Genomic DNA, 17,237 nt, shown 5'->3' with positions numbered 1-17,237 from the left:
AAGATGATACATATGTATTGCTGATAATTAAAATTTTTTATTGAATGCTATATAGTTTGATTATAATAATTATTTATTTGAAAAATAAACCCATCACCAAAAACGAATTGCAGGATTAAATATTAATTAATTAGGTATAACATGTTATAATTAGATTGTTGAAACATCGGAAGTGGTCATGTGTATTATCCATTGGTTTTTTTGCAATTTTTTTACCAGCTTTCATTTTTTTGTTTGGCTCTGAAAAAGAAAAAATATTTAATTTTTTAGGTATTGAAATTTTCTTACAATTTCATTGGTCAATAATCGCAAGAAATGTCATTCGAATAATAATTTTTAAAAAATTATTTTTACAAGAAAACAGTAAAAAAATTTTTTGTTTAAATCTTCGTTTAGCGCAATTTATAGCAAGAATAAATAAAAAGATTTAAAATCATTGATTCAAATTTTTCTTTAACTCAAAAAATGAAAAGATATTTCTAATTTTTCAATTTTTCAAAATTACATAACTTCAGAAAAAATCAAGTAAGTTTCAGAAAATTTTTAAATTTTTGTGAATATTAAAAACTATAACTTATCAAAATTCCAAAATTTTAAACCGAAATGAGGATTTTGAAAATTTGTAACAAAAAATTGAAACCTTTTAAGAGTTTTTGAGGGTTTGAAAAGAATTATTAACATTTATTAGTGATTATGAGGAAAATTCAAATAATCCCCCATTTTTTCGAATCAGTTTTTATAAAATATTTTAAAATGATTTCAAAACATTCTAAAAGATTCCTGAAATTGTCGAAAAAAAGCTAAAACATTTTAAGGCAATTTTTCGAATTTCAATTCATTTTACAATATTGATAAGTTTTGAAAAATTTGCCTTTTAAAAATTTGAAAGGTCTCAAGATAATAAAAAAAAATTGTCCAAGATTCTTGGGAAAATTGAAAATGATTTATTAAAAAAAGAAAATTTGTGAGGATATTTGGAATTTGTTTAGATTCATAATATTTGCAACATTTCGCAAAAGACTGGAATATTTTAAGACCATTTTTTCAATTTTTCATAATTTACAAAAATTTCGAGAAAAAGTTATGATTATTTTAATATTTATTTCGCAGTTTTAAAATGAATTAAAAATATTTTAACATTTAAAAATTACTCAATAGATTTTTTTAAAGAGTACATTTTTGAAGATTGCAAAGCTTTTAAGAAAATTTTGAAAAGTTTAAAAATACTTTTAAAAATGCAGAAAAATTTTTGGAATATTTAAAGGCAATTATTTTAATTATGCAAAGTTTTATTATCAATTTTAGGAAATATTCCAAACATTTGAGTCAAAACAGATAAAATTAATATTTTTGTTGACATTTTAATTTTAAACATCTAAAATCTTTCTGAATTTTCTCAAGAATCTTAGAATCTTATACGCACACAACATTAAAAAAGGAATATACTTAAAAAATGTGTAATAAAAACTTTATTGTTTAAACGATTGCCCATGAAAAAGAATTTTTGAAGGACAAAAAATCTGTACCAGCCCGGATTTGAACCGGGAACGCCACTCAACAGTTAACAACTTTAAATTTTAACACCAACTTCCAAGTATTAATAAAATAAAATTATACTATAAAATTTGAATAAAAATAATGAAATTAACTTACATTTGCTTAATTTTTTTTACAGTTTTTAGCAAACATGAGATTCAGAGTATTTCAGATGTTTGGCCACCTTTTCTTCCGACGCGCATGGTAGCGCTGCTTTGATCATTCTTATTTTGGCTTCTGTGATAACTTGACTGCTCAGACATTTTTCTTTAAGATAAACATAGTATTCCTTACTACTAGTGTTGAAGCGCCTCTGTGCTTCCATTTTTATTATCCTATAAGCATTTGAGAGATCCATATGCGCTTTCTCAGCGTTTCTCAATCTAGTTCTGATGCCAATTTCACAATTGTCCCTGAAATCTCTATTGCTCATATTAAAAAGTGTTTGTAATGTGATTTTTGTATCTTGAGCCTTTCCTTTAACCGCTGGCAATCTTGTTCCTGAAACTTTTTTGAAAGAATAATTTAATTTGTATTATTATAATTATTATTCAGGGTGTCACAAAAGATCATTCCCGTAGTGACTTTTAACAAGGATTGTGATCCTAATTTTGACCTTGAAGGTGACTTTCACGGTTGTTTCATAAGTCAAATTCAAATACGAAGGTCAATTAGAGGTCATTTAATCTTATACGAGGTCTGCTTACCTTTGAAAAGAGAAGCTTTTAACATGAAGCTTTTTATTCTTAAAAAAAATTGACCTTGAAATAACCATGAAGGTCATTAAGGTTATCCTCACGGTCAAAACAAAAGTCACATTCATCTCATACAGCCTTACCGACTTAAAAAACCCCTTGGGTAATATTTTTCGTTCACGCTAAAAATCGACCTGACTTGCCCGACCTGAGCGGTCGTGACCTTAAGACGGCCGCCAGGTTAGGGCCAAGGTTAAAGTTTAGACTCTCTTCGAAGCTTGATTCTTACATAAGTTTGTCCGCTATGGAATATTTTCCAATAATGCTGTTCTTATAGCCATCAAAACATTGCTTGACTTAAAATGACCTTAGGTTGACCTTTAAGGTCATCCGGAACATATTACCTAAGTGCTTATTTGAATGTTAAATTTTCCGTTCTTTCGATAGCCGGGTCAAAAAGGGACGTTTTCACTCAAAAAAAAGTTGACCTTAAAACAACCATGAAGGTCATCCTCAAGGTCAAAACTAAGGTCACCATCAAGTTCCTTATTAAAAGTTACAACGGGAATGATCTTGAACTTTGTGAAAAATAGCTCACTTAAGAAGATGCAGGCCTGTTCCGCTACATCTACGATGCTAAAAATTTCACCGAGTAAAAAGATATCAGTACAGTAAATACAGTTTGGGAAACAAAAGTTTGCTAAGTAATTCTAAGAAATTTATATAAACGAAAAAAATAAAATAGAGTGAAACTCTTCTATAGCGCCGATTTTGGGGTTTACGGTGGGTGGGAACTAACTCATTTTAGCCGGCTCTGATTTCGCTTGTTCACGCCTGAGTGCTCGCCATAGTGACAACCGGAGTCCCCGCGAACCCCGCGCAGCTGCTGTTACACTCACCTGCGTTGCGGGCTTAATTGTCGGAAGGGCTATAGAAGGAAGGACTATTGAAGGGTTTCACTGTATCTCCAAAAATAATGATTTAATAAATGTTCCCTGAACCATGGCCATGGAGTTTTATCTAGTTTATTCATCCAAAAATATTTAAATGAAAAATAAATAAGGGTATTAGGTTGGTAGTCTTCTCAGTTTTCTTTTCTCCTTTTTTATACAAAAAATAATATTTTTTTCTTCTTTAGGAAATTTTTTTTCTGTTTTTAAATTGCAATCGGAACATTTCTTAGTGGCTGCCGAAATATTTTCGTTGGATTCTTTGTTTAATTTTCAGGAATTCTGCATATTAACTGGATTATTCGACGTTAAATAGGATTTTACATTTGATGGTAATCTTATTTAAATTACTTAACTTTCTTTAACTTTCAATAACCACAGTTTTAGAGTTCTTAACTTTACTTTTGAATCATGAATTTTCCATTTTTCTTCTTCATGCCTTAAAATTTGTCAATGAAAACGCGTGAAAGAGAGAAATTGAAAATTCGATTTTCAGAATAAAACTTTACATACAAAATTTTTATGAAAATGCGGGGAACTTTGTATTTTTAAATCAAAATCATGTTTAAAGCTAAAATAATTTGTTCTTATAATTGCAAAGAAAATAAAACATCTCAAATTCATAATAAAATATTGATGTACTTTCACCTTGTAAAGCTCCAGTTGAATTGGCGACGCACATCTCGCATAATCTTCTTATAAAATTATTTTTAAAAGCAGACAACAAATTAAAAATAATTTAATAAGAAAAGAGGGAGTTCATTTTTCTTTTAGGTGAACAATGGTTACAACTCAACATGTTCAAGGAATTTTATTCAGAGTTGGATTTCTTAAACATATATTACTGTATATGTGCAAATCTTTGGAATGAGTATTTGATTTAAACAACATTTTTATTAAAAAGAAGTGAAATCTCACCAGAAATTTTCATGAATAAATAATTTCTGCCAAATAAAAAGTTATCAATGCAATCAACATTTTTCATGTTATAAAAAAAATGAATTTCTTGACCCAAAAAAAAGGAACTCAAAATACAACATTGTTGAGATATTCCTATGATTTGTATCTCTTCTAATCGCAATATTGATTAAAGAATAAATAATTCGTGTCTATAACTGCAAAGGAAATAAATAATTTCAAATTTATAATAAAAAACAATTTAAAATATCTAATTCTTTAAAAAAGTCCCCTCGACATATTGAGTTCTAACCATCCTAAACCTAAGAAAAAAGTAAGATTTCTTTTTGTTTTGTAATATACTTTTTAATTTTTTCTTTGCTTTGTCAAATAATTTTACATAGAGAGGCTGCTAGATATGCGTCTTTAATTCGACTGGGGCTTCATAGGGTAAAAGCACATTAAAATCCATTAGGCGTTTATTTTTTATTTTTATCCAATTAGCCCTCGCAAACTAAGGGTAGTAAGGTCAATATAGTTTTAAAACAAAAGTTGGCTAAGTAATTCTAAATAATTTTTTGAAAGGAAAAGAATGAAAATTTGTCGAAATTATTATTATTAAAAAATACCTTCTTAACATTTTTTGTCATTCCACCAATTTACTTTTTTCACAAACTATGTTAATTCTACGGATAATTTTTTACTTGGCAGCAATTTTTTATTCGAAGAAGGTATTGGTAAGATTTAACTTCTATTTTAATAAAATGTTGGTTAAATGAAATAATGGCTTAAAAGATTTGTACATAGAATGATTAATATTTTAAAAGTCCATCTCTAAACAAAAATGCTTTATAAAATCATTTTTAAAGAAGACATCGTAAGATGTGCGTCGCCAATTGAAGTGGAGTTTTGCAGGGTGAAAGTACAATGAAATTCATTTGGGCCGTATTTTTTCTTTTGATTCAATTAGCCCTCGATTTCTAATTTCTATGCTTAAATACGAATTCACGTATACTCACCGACAGAAATTGCAATCAAAGCAAGGACCAAGAACTTCATCATGGACGATTATAAAAACTTATCAGAAAACACGAAATGTAAGACTTAAACGAATTTTGTTACTGGCATTTGGATGCTGATATCGGGTGGTTTATAAACTAAGGTCTTTAAGACAATAAGCTTTAAACCATGAACAATTTACAGACTACTAACCTTGTTATCTATTTTTAACACTAAATTATCTGTGATGAAAAAACGAGCGTAAAAAGCAGTACTTATAAAATTCTTATTGCTATGCCTTTAAACTTCTACAATTTTACATTTTTATTTTAAAATTCAAAAAAGTGTTTCTTTAACTACGTTTTTTGTTAATTTAGAATAACAATATCTTTAAAAATTTAAATAATTCAATATAAATAATCTCGTCTTTTTCTCCTTGAATTAAAGAAAGGATTGGTTTGACTTTTTTTTTTAATATACTTTTTTCATTCAAATAAAGCACTGAATAAACTTTAAGCAATAATTTAATTAAGCTGATTATTTTAAACAAAAAGAATTATTTCTCTAAATCAAACAACTAACTTTTTTAACTATATGTATTGTCTTAGTAAAAAAATACTATTACAATAAGTCAAAATATTTACTAATTCGATAGTGGAAAACTAAAGATTTCCTAATGATATTATATAAATTTATTTCAGACCTTATATTTATTATTATTTTTACAGAATTCAGGAATCGAAAACGAAAAAAATAAAAAAGTTGAATAAAAGATCGTAGATGTAAAAAAATGTCAGTTTTATTTCAATAAGAAGTCAATGTTGAAATTTCACAATGACTGGTTTAAAATGAAAAAAAAAATATTTACATACTCAATCTTCAACAAATATGACGAAATTTTATTAATCTTACCTGAAAAATGTCACGTTCACCATTTCTTATCAATTTCAAGAAAGTTTAACAAATATTTTTTTAAATACGTAATATGCGTGCGTCTTTTGTCTCTCCAAACATCATCAAAAAATTAATAAATAATTATAGATAAGGTAACTATCCTGCGCAAAAAAAAACAATCACCTTTAATGAAAAAAGGTCAAAATCACCCTAATAGATTGAAAAATTCGAACTGGCTTTCAGTTTTTTTATACGAATTCTCTCCATTATCAGTTTTATAAAATTTTAATCAACATTACCAAATAAGTCATTTTTTTCATGATAAAATTTATTTCTGATTGTTCCTGATAATTATTTGAAAAGAATGCAATTTGTATTCATAAATAATTTTTTAATATTGGAAAATATGTATGTTGTTATTAATTTTCTACCGCGCCATAATATTCCATATTTTTAAAAACTTTTTTTTGATTTTACTTGATTTAAAAAAATGCATTAAAACTGAATTATTTTAAAAAGATCTTAAGAAGTTTGGGAGTTTTGAACAGAATACAAAATTATTTAATTCTTGAGACGAATTCTAATATTTTCAAACAGCGTGTAGATTTTTTAATACTTCACAAAAAAGAAGCTCTTTAAAAATTTTGAACGGCTTCAAGAGAATAAAAATATTATCTTGGGCTTTCTGAGAAATTTAAGAATGATTCTTTATTTTGAAAAACTAGTTTTAAGAGAACCTTTAAATAGATTTAAAAGAAATACTTTAAAAGGTTTCAAAAATTGAAAAAAGGATCCAGAAGAGTTTTCAGAAATTTTTTAATTATCTGACTTTTTTAATTTTGGGAAAATTTAAATTATTAAAACAAGCAATACGGATGTTTATAGTTTTAGGCAGGATTTTTCGTAAGTTTAAAAAAAAACTTAAATCATTTTAAAAGGTATTTTGAAAGTATATAGGTTTTTATATAATTCGAAAATAAATAAAATTCTGTACAACTCCAATCCAATTGTTGATTTTTAAAAGATTTTTAGAAAAATTTGAAAGTTTTTCAAGAATTTTGAGGAAAATAACATTATTTTCTTAAGATTTACAAAAATATTAGAAATTCTTTTCGAAAAATAAATTTTGAGAAAAGGTTACAACGATTTAAAACATTTTTTTTAGATTTTCAATCGTCAAAATAGAACCTGAAAGATTTTTAAGTAAAATTTGTAATTTTGCAGAAAAAAAATTCCGGAAATTCCTAGAAAAATATTAAATAATGTTTTATAGTAATAACTTAATTTTTAAAGAATTTCCACAAAGATCTCTGGAAGTGTCAACAAAAAAATTTCGAATATTCGAAACAATGTTTTTCATTTTAACAAAATGTTTAAAATTTGTGTAACTATTTGATTTAGTTCAAAATATATTTATGAATTCCAGAAGTTTTGAGAAAATCAAAAAATTTTTGAAAACATGTATCTTTATTTTTAATATTTTGCTAGGATCCTGTAGAATACAAAAAAACTTCAGCTTTTTTTTGACACGTCCGAAATCTTTAAACATTTTTTTTAATTTGCTCAAATATCTAAATAAAATTTTGTTTTCGCCTGTTTTTATTATTTTTATTTTTAAGCAAATTTTTAGATTTAAACAAAAACGAGGAAGATCCTGATAAAATATCATGTTAGGTAGCATGACACGATGATATATTTAATGCTGATAATAATCATTTTTTATTTCATTCTACATAGCTTGATTAAAATAATTATTTATTTCAAAAATAAATCCGACACCGGAGAATAAGTACAAAATTAAATATTAATTAATTTAATAATAATATAATATAATTATATTATAAAAACATCAGAAGTCGTCATTTGTATTATCCATTGGTTCTCTCGCAACTTTTTTTGCCAGCTTCCATTTTTTTGTTTAGCTCTAAAAAAAAGCAATATTTAGTTTAAAAAATATTGAGATCGTGTATAAAATCCTTTTTCTTTTAAGATTAAAAAAATGTTATGAATAATTCATTCTGAAAATCAAAATTTCCTAATAAGTAATTTTATTTTATGATAAAATTTGTTTTTTTTCTCCTAAATGATATTAATAAAAGAGAAAATTGTAATTTTAAGTGATTTTTTATTTTTTTAAATGAACGTCGAGACAATATTGGAAAAGATTGACATGTTTTGTGATAATTTTCAATTTAATTTTTTAAATTATTTAGAAGTTTAAGAAAGATTCAAAAATAATTTACTGATTGAACAGATTAAAGAAGAATCTAAACCAAAATGTAGCTTTTTAAAGATTTCGAGATAAAGTTTCGAAGCTTTTTAAAAATTCTGAAAGGTTTTAATTTTTCTTGAGATTCGTGGACAGTTTCAAATTATTTTTTATTCTGAAAAATTAATATTCTCTTAAACTTCTGGAAGATTTGAAGGTAATCTTACAAGATTTCAGAATTAAAGAAAAATCAGAAAACATTAAAATCATTTTAAAAGATATTGAGCAGATAACAATTTTTGGAAAACATTTTTAAATAATTTAAATTTAAAGACATTTACAAATTTTTTAGCGAAAATTCGAGTAAAAAAATATTATTGTATACAGATAAATATTTAGAAGTTTTAAAGGGATTTAAGAATAATTTAAAAACAAAAATTTTCAAAAATATTTTTAAAAATGTCCGAAAAATTTGCAGGATTGGTTCTTTCAATTTTGCAGAATTAACAAAAATATTAAGAAAAAATCTAATCATTTTGAAATATATTCAACAGATTTAAGAGTTTTTAATAGATTTGAAAAATTTTTTTTTTTAATTTAATTTTCGAAAAATCCAAAATTATCGGTACCAACAATAAGATTTTTTGTGAAATTTCAAATGATTTTTTGTTTTTAAAAATGAATTACAAGTGCAAAATGAAACAGGTTGAAGTATTTTGTAGTTTTTTGGCCGAAAATAAATCTTCTTGGTTGAAAATATTCCTTTTTTTAAATTAATTTGCTTTTTTGAGGATTAAACTATTTTGTTGGAAATTGGTATTTTTTATATGTTCTTCTATTGTCGATTTAAAATTAAAATCTGTTTCAGTTTAAATACCATTTATAACATTCTTCTATGATAATTAATCTATTTGGTTGAAAATAAAAATATTTTGTTTAAAATGTATTTATTTTTCTGAAAATTCGACATATTTTATAGGAAATTCATCTTCTTGGTTGCGAAATTTACAGTTTTGTTTCAAAATAAACTTTTTTGTTGAATATTCATATGTTTGGCTTAAAAATTTAAAATAATTCGTAGAAAATGCGCAAGGACTGGGAAATCTCAAAAAATTAAATGACCGATAGTGTTACATTCCCAGATTGGGGAATTCCCGAATATTAAAATTTCCGAAGAATAATATTCCCGAATAGCTTATAACATTACCGACATAAAAAACTGACAGTTTATTTTTTTTATTGATTGAATTCCTATTGGAAATTTTATTATTCAAGATTTTCAAATTTGGTAATATTATAAACTGTGAGAATTTTTTCATTTAGGAAATTTCAAGTTTTTTAATCTAATAAACTATTTGGGAATTTTATTATTAAGGAATTTAATTATTTGGAAATTTTGTTGTTTGGTAATTTGGTATTCTGAAATTTTCCAATTTCATAATATTACAAACTGTTTGGGAATTTTATTAAGTGGGAATTTTGTTAATCTGGAATTTTTTAATTCGGGTATTTTTTCGGAAGTTTTAGTATTTGGGAATTTTTGAATTTGGCAATTTTACAGTTACGAGAATTTTATTTGTCAGCATTTTTCAGTATTCCTGAAAATTCTTCTCTTTTGGTGAAAGTTTAATCTTTTTTGGTTAATAATACAACTGGTTAAAAACCAATCTTTTTTGCTTGATGATTTAATTTCTTTGTTGCACTTTCATTTTTTTTTGGATTCATCTCTTTTTTATATAGAAAGAAAATCTTTTTGTCCATTTACTTTCACCTTCTGAAGCCCCAATCGAATCAGCGACGCACATCTCGCGACCTCTTCTTGTTAGTTGTGGAATTGTAAAAAATCCAAGGAATAAGTGAATTAAAAAAATAAGTAGATATTAAAAATTTATATTTTGTATTAAAAATTTATATCTTTAAACCTTACCTCAGTGCTTTTAATGACAAAAAAATTAGGTAAAAATATTTTTAAAAATTACTGAAATAAAAATTTTAGAAATAGAAAGAATAAAAAAACTAAATCTAAAATTATACTATAAAATCCCCAAAAAAATCAAATCAACTTACAGTTGCTCAATTTCTCACAAGTTTTAGCAAAGATTGGATGGAGCGTGTTTCCAAATATTGGCCACTTCCTTATCCGAGATGCATGGTAGCGCTGCTTTGATCAATTTTGTACTCACTTTTATCATAGTTTCACTGTTCTTACATTTGTCGTCAATATGAGAATAATATTCCTTATCAGTCTTAAACTGCTTCCTTACTTCTGAATCGAAATGTTCATCAGCTTCTAGAAGTTCATTAAGGGCTTTAAACGCCTTGTCTAATCTAGTTTTGATGTCACCGTCACACTTTTTCTTCAAATCCTTATCTTTTATATTAAAAAAGGATTCTAGTGCGATTTTTGCAGCCAGCTCATTTTCTGTATATTCTTGGTCTTTTTCTCCTGAAACTTCATTAAATCAATGATTATATTATTATATATCAGCAAAATCAACATAGTTTGTAAAACAAAAATTTGCCAAGTAATCTAAAAAAATGTATTGCAAGGGGAAAAATGGAAACTTGTCAAGATAAAAAAAAATTATAATGTTTATAATTTTTTCTTTGCTCTGTAGAATAATTTTACAAAATAATGTCGCGAGATGTGCGTCGCAAATTCAACTGGAGCTTTACAGGTTAAAAGTACATTAAAATCCATTTGAAGGGTATTTTTCCTTTCGATCCCATTAGCCCTCGGAAGCTAAGGCTCATTGGATCAAAATAAAAAATACGCATCCAATAGATTTTCTTGAATTTTTACCCTCGAAGCTCAATTCAAATCAGCGACGCACATCTTGCAAAATTGTCTTGTTAATTGTGAAATTAAAAATAATTATTATGACTTTCAAATTTTAAAGACGTAGCTTCTAATTTGTACAGAAATTGCAATCAAAGCAAGGATTTTTTAAATAAATTCAAAAGTAATTATAGGATTGAATGAGATTGTAGAAACGTCAAAGATTGTAGTATATATGATCCTCTGATTCTCTTGTAATTGTGTTTAACTCGCTTACGGAGTTTCTCCACCATCAATTTTTTAATTGAAATCAGCAATTCTATTAACGATTAAATTGATTTCTGAATATTTCTAAATAATAATATTTATTTTATTTCGATATTAATAAATAATGCTGGTTGGAACTAGTAAAGAGGAACCGATACCACTAATATAATTTCTGGAAAAATTGTAACTGATTTTTAATTTTAAAAAAATAACTTTAAGAGAAAATGGAAAAAGATTAAAGTATTTTAAATTATCTCAATTCAAGTTTGAGGGATACTTAGAATAAAGAAATAATTAAATTTTATATGTGAAAAAATATCCCTTCCCACCGGTGGGAATCGAACCACAGGTCTACCGATTGCCGGTCGGGTGTGTTTAAAAGAAAAACCCAATGTTTTTAAATTCCTAGGAAATTTGTAATGATCATTTATTTTTTTAAATTAGTCTATGAAGAATATCAAAAAAATAATTTGATCCATTTCGAAAACTTGTAAAAAAAAAAGTATTTGGAAGTTTTTAGGGCTTAAAATTTTTTCAATTTTTAAAGCTTTCTACAAAATAAAAAACTTTTTTTAAGATTCATGGAAAAATTTTCAAAGATTTACGTTTTATTTTTTAATATTAATTTTAAGTTTTGTCGATTTAAAAATAATGTGCCGAAAATGAATCTGGAAGATTTTATATTTAATTTTGAATTGTGCAGGATTTGAAAAAACTTTGAATTATTTCAGTTTTTTAAATTAATTAATTAATATTTTATTTTTGCAGGTTTCGCAAAAAGAAGCTTTTTCAGAATTTAAAAAAATCAAAAGTGAATAAAAAATTTTCTTATGATACAAGAGAAATTTAAAACGATCTTTTATGTTGACAAATTAATTTAAAAAGAAGAATAAGAACAAGTTCAAAATATTTGAAACGATTTTCTCAAATTTTGAAAATTAAAATAAAATTGTTTTCATTTAAATCCTTTTAAAGTTTTAAAACGATTAATAACTGATATTACATTTATAATTATATTTGAAAAATAAAACTCTAATCGAAAATGTATAGTATTCCTAATTTTTTCTTTGCCCTGTAAAATAATGTTCACAAAAGGATGTCGCTAGATGTGCGTCGCAGGTTCAACTGGGGCTTAAAAGGGTGAAAGTACATCAAATTCCATTTGGTGCGTATTTTTCTGTTCAATCCAATTAGCCTATAAAAACTAAGACCCATTGGATCAAAATAAACCATGCACACCTATTGAATTTTATTAACTTTCACCTTGCGAAGCCCCATGCGAATCAGCGACGCACATCTCACGACATTTTCTTGTTGGTTGTAAAATTGGAAATAATAAAAATGATTAATTAATAATATTAATTGTCAAATTCGAAAGAGTTTAGGGCAATTTTTTAAAATCTACTAGATTTTCTTCAATGTGGGGAAAATTCAAATCATTTCAAAAGATAATTGAAAGGTCTGGAAATTTAGGCAGTTCTTCTTAAAAAATGTTGGAAAGTTATGAAGTTTTTAAATAATTCAAAAATATTTCAAAATTAAAAAAAATTCAATCTGAATGTAGATTTTTAAAGATTCTGAAAAATGTAAAAGCTTTTCAAGTTTTTTGAAAGGTTTCTGAAGAATAAAAAAATGTTCTTAAGTTTCATGGGCAAATTTCATATAATTTTTTATTTTTTTATTTTGATCTATTAATTTTGAGAAAATATTGGAAAGATGTCAAAATATTGTTTAAATTGTCAAAATAGAACCAAAAAGATTTAATGGTGTTTCATTGTTTAAAATAATTCTTAAAAAAATAAAGAAAGATTTCCAAAGATGTCAAGAACAAAATTTGGAGGATCTAGAATTTTCTTGTGATGAATATTTTTCCTTTTATCCAATTAGCCTACAAAACCTAAGACCCATTGGATCAAAAGAAAAATAAGCACCTAATATATTTTCATGTACTTTCACCCTGCGAAGCCCTATTTGAATCAGCGACGCACATCTCGCGACATTTCCTTTTGAATTTGTTAAATTAAAATTAATATTTCTCAAATTTTTAAAACGTAGTTTTTAATTTTTTGTTCAAATAAAAATAATATTACAAAATTCATTGCACTCATTGTGTAAATATTAAAAAATTGCCTAATTAATTTAATTTTTTTGCGTATACTTACCGAGAGAAATTGCAACGAAAGCAAGGACTAAGAACTTCATCTTGGGCAAATATATAAATATATCAGATAATATAAAATGTTAGACTTAAAAGACTTTTTGTACTGATATTGGGATGCTGCTTTCGGGCCTTTTATATACTGATATTTGTATGACAATAAGCTTCAAACCATGAAAAATTTACAGATTGCGAATCTTATCACCTATATTTAACGTTAATTTATCTTTCATAGAAGAACTAATATAACAAGTGATTCTTATCAAAACTTCATTGACTGGCATATAAAATTATATGCATAGTAAATTATTCCTATACATTTTTTATTTAAAATAAAAGTCGATTTAGCAAAATAAGAAGTTTAATTTAAATAATGACGTCTTGTTTGCCTTTAAATTAAAGAAATTAATTGCTTGACGCAATGAGTTTTTTTATATACTTTTTTAATTCAAATAAAGAATGAGCTAAAATCTGTATTTTAACTTACCTAATCCCATTATTCATCAAACAAAGTATTTTTTTTTTATCAAATGGAAGCATTTTAAATATATTTGCTCTCTTAGTAGAAAATTGCTAAAGCGATGAGTCCAAATATTTCAAAATTTGATAGTGAGAAACTACGAATCGCTTCAGTAAAAAATATATGAATTTATTTAGCACTCTACATATTAATTAAAAAAGCTTAGAGAAATAAAAAACGCTGAAAATGAAAACGTTTAACATAAAAACGCGATCGTCTAAAATTTTTAGACTTATTTAAACAATGAGAAGGCAATATTGTGCAACCATACGTAAATAGGTTGCATTACATTTATGAACAAGTCTTTAAAAAACTATCGTTTGAAATGGACGAAAAATTATTTACACAACACAATCTACAATAAATATGACGAAATTCTATAAATCTTAACAGCACGCATTTAACTAATGTCATTTGTACCATTTTTTAACAATTTCAAGAAAGTTTTTTAAATATTGAAGAAAAATGATAAAATACGTATTTTTATTCACCAAACAATATCCAAAAATTAAAAAAGTTTAGATAAGGTAACTGTCCTGCGCAAAAAAAAACACATCCTTAACGGAAAGAAAATTGTTGAAATTGCCGAATAGACGTCAATTGGAACTGGGTTTCAGTTATTTTTATCTATAAATAAAAATTACAAATTTTCTCAACAATCAATTTTTTAAATCAACGTTTCCGAATAAGTAATTTTATTTCATGATAGTATTTTTGCTGAACATTTTCAAACATTATTAATGAAAAATAAAAATTTAATTCATGAATATTTTTTAATATTAGGAAATAAATTGAGGTCCCGCTAACAAAAGAAAAAATTACTAATTCCGACTAATATTATTTCTGTGAAAATTAAAAGATTTGATTTTTAGTTTGAAAGATTGATTTTATTAAGTTTTGAAATTTTCGAAATTATGTGAAATTCGGAAGATTTTAGGGCAATTTTTTGAACTATAAAAACTTTTGCTTAATTTGAGGAAAATTCGAATTATTCCAAAAGATAATTAGAAGGTTTGGAAATTTATGAAATAATTTTTAAAATTTTTGATAAAAATACGTAAATAAAAATTCGGTAATATTATAAACTGCCGGGAATTTTATTATTTGGAAATATTCCATGTTGTAATGTTATAATGAACTGTTTGGGAATTTTGTTATTCGGGAATTTTAGTTTAGGAATTTCATTTTTCGGGAATGTTAAAATTTGGAAATATTTCAATTTCGTAATATTATAAAGTGCTTGTGAACTTTATTATTCGGGAATTTTATTATTGGAGAAATATAGTGGGAGGAAATTTTATTGTTCGGAAATTTTCTTTTTGTATGCTGTAACTATTTTTGATTTAGGAATAAAATCTTTTATTATTTACTTTCAGCCTGCGACGCCCCAATAAAATCTGCGACGCATATCTCGCTATTAAAAATTTGCATCTCGTGTTAAAAACTATTTCCCCATTAAATTTTAGCATAGCGCAATTGATAAAAAAACTAGGTAAAGAATTTTAAAAAAAAGAGCCAAAAAAAATTTTTAATTAAAAAAAATTTAAAAATGTACCATAATATTATTTAACAAATCAAATGACCTTACAGTTACTGTATATTATGTATATTCTGGAACTTTTTACCCTAAAACTTTTTAAAATAAATCAATAAATTATGAACTTTTTGTTGTAGAAGTTATTGATGCGATTTCACTTCTTTTTTTAAATGAAAATTTTGGGTTCAATAAATATTGGTTTCAAAGATTTGTACATATACAATAATTAATATTAAAAAAATTCTACTCTAAACAAAAATAAATTTGACATATAGAGATATAACCATCTCAAGTCTCAGAGAAAAATGAGCTTTTTTTATTTTTTGTATAATGCCATTCGTAATATTTTCTTTGCTTCGTAGAATCATATCACATGTAGAGGTCTCAAGATGTGCGTCACAGGTCAAACTGGGTCTTAACAGGGTGGAGGTACATCAACATACGCACCTCATAAATTTTCGTGTAATTTTGCCCCGAGAAGCCGCCCCGCAATTGAATTGGCGACGCATATCTCGCGATCTCTGCTTGTTAGTTGTGAAATTGAAAATAATCTAAGGAACTAAATAATGCTCGGAAAATAGTACAGTCTTAATTTTTAAGACGTGATTTCTAGTTTCTTTGTTTAAATATGAGAGATATTGTAAAATTCATTGCACTCTTTGTGTAAATAAAAAATAATATAAAATGAAGAATAATTTAATAAATCTCATTATTTTTAACGAAGCAAATTTTTTTTAATGACACAAGAATTTTCTAAAATATATTTTCTTTTTTAGCAAAAAAGTTCTAATACGATTAGTCTAAATATTTACAAACTTTAGAGAAATAGAAAAAGTGTAAAATATAAAAGTTGAATAAAATAACGCGATCGCCGAACATTTTCAGTTTTATTTAAACAATGAAAATGCAATTTTGTGCAATCATGCGTAAATAGTCTACTATTTTGCATCAATTACAAAAAGGTTTTTTAAATACTGAAAAAAATCATTAAATACGTCATTTTACTTCCCAAAAAACATCCAAAAATTTAAAAAGTTTTGGATGAGGTGAAGATTTCCAATTAAGTAACTTTATTTTTTGATAAAATTTTTTCCTGAATGTTTTTGAACATTATTGTTAAAAATTGAAATTTAACTTACAAATCATTTTTAACATGAGAGATCAATTCTATTCTTAGTGTTTCTTTTTTACAATATTTTCCGCAAACTTTTTCACCCTTTTGAAGAGATCAGAAAAAGTGAAATTACGGTATCGGTAAAAAAACTGCTGAGCCGCTGACAATAAAATAAATCAAACCATTTTTTGCAACTTTAGGTACAAATTAACAAAATTTCACAATTTTCAAAAAATAATTTAAAAGATTTTAAGGTTTAAAAGCTTTTTCTTAGAATTTTGGAAGCTTTCAAGGAAATAAAAAACTTTTTTTAAGATTCCTGGGAAAATTTCCAACTATTTACGTTTTATTTTCAGAGGTTAATTTTAGGTTTAGCCGATTTCAAAATAATGGGCCGAAAAAGAATTCGAAAGGTTCTAAGATATATTTTTTGATTGTGTAGGATAAAAAAAAAGAAGAAAACTTCAAATTATTTCAATTTTTTTTAATTTGAATAATTCATCTTTTATTTTAGAAGGTTTCGACAAAAAATAAGCTTTTTCAGAATTTTGGAAATTATAAAGCAAATCAAAAGTTTTTTTTAGGTTCCTGGGAAAATTTTAAACAATCTTTTATTTTTAAAAATTAATTTATAAAGAAAACTGAATGCGAGTTCAACACAATTGAGACGATTTCTTCAAAT

General features: G+C 25.4%; 1 protein-coding gene across 1 annotated transcript; it reads right to left on the bottom strand.

The window, feature by feature from the left end:
- Positions 1–1,678: 1,678 nt before the first annotated feature.
- Positions 1,679–5,215, bottom strand: LOC117180704. The gene is made up of 2 exons (XM_033373193.1): positions 5,098–5,215; positions 1,679–2,043 (listed from the first exon to the last, which is right to left on the bottom strand). Exons 1-2 carry the CDS (start codon positions 5,138–5,140, stop codon positions 1,679–1,681), a joined length of 408 nt encoding a protein of 135 aa, XP_033229084.1. The 5' UTR covers positions 5,141–5,215.
- Positions 5,216–17,237: the final 12,022 nt, after the last annotated feature.

This window comes from Belonocnema kinseyi, chromosome 9 (assembly GCF_010883055.1).
Source record: "Belonocnema kinseyi isolate 2016_QV_RU_SX_M_011 chromosome 9, B_treatae_v1, whole genome shotgun sequence".
NCBI lineage: Eukaryota > Metazoa > Arthropoda > Insecta > Hymenoptera > Cynipidae > Belonocnema > Belonocnema kinseyi.
The sequence above is the reverse complement of the archived record's forward strand: the minus strand, read 5'-3'. Positions and strand labels throughout refer to the sequence as shown.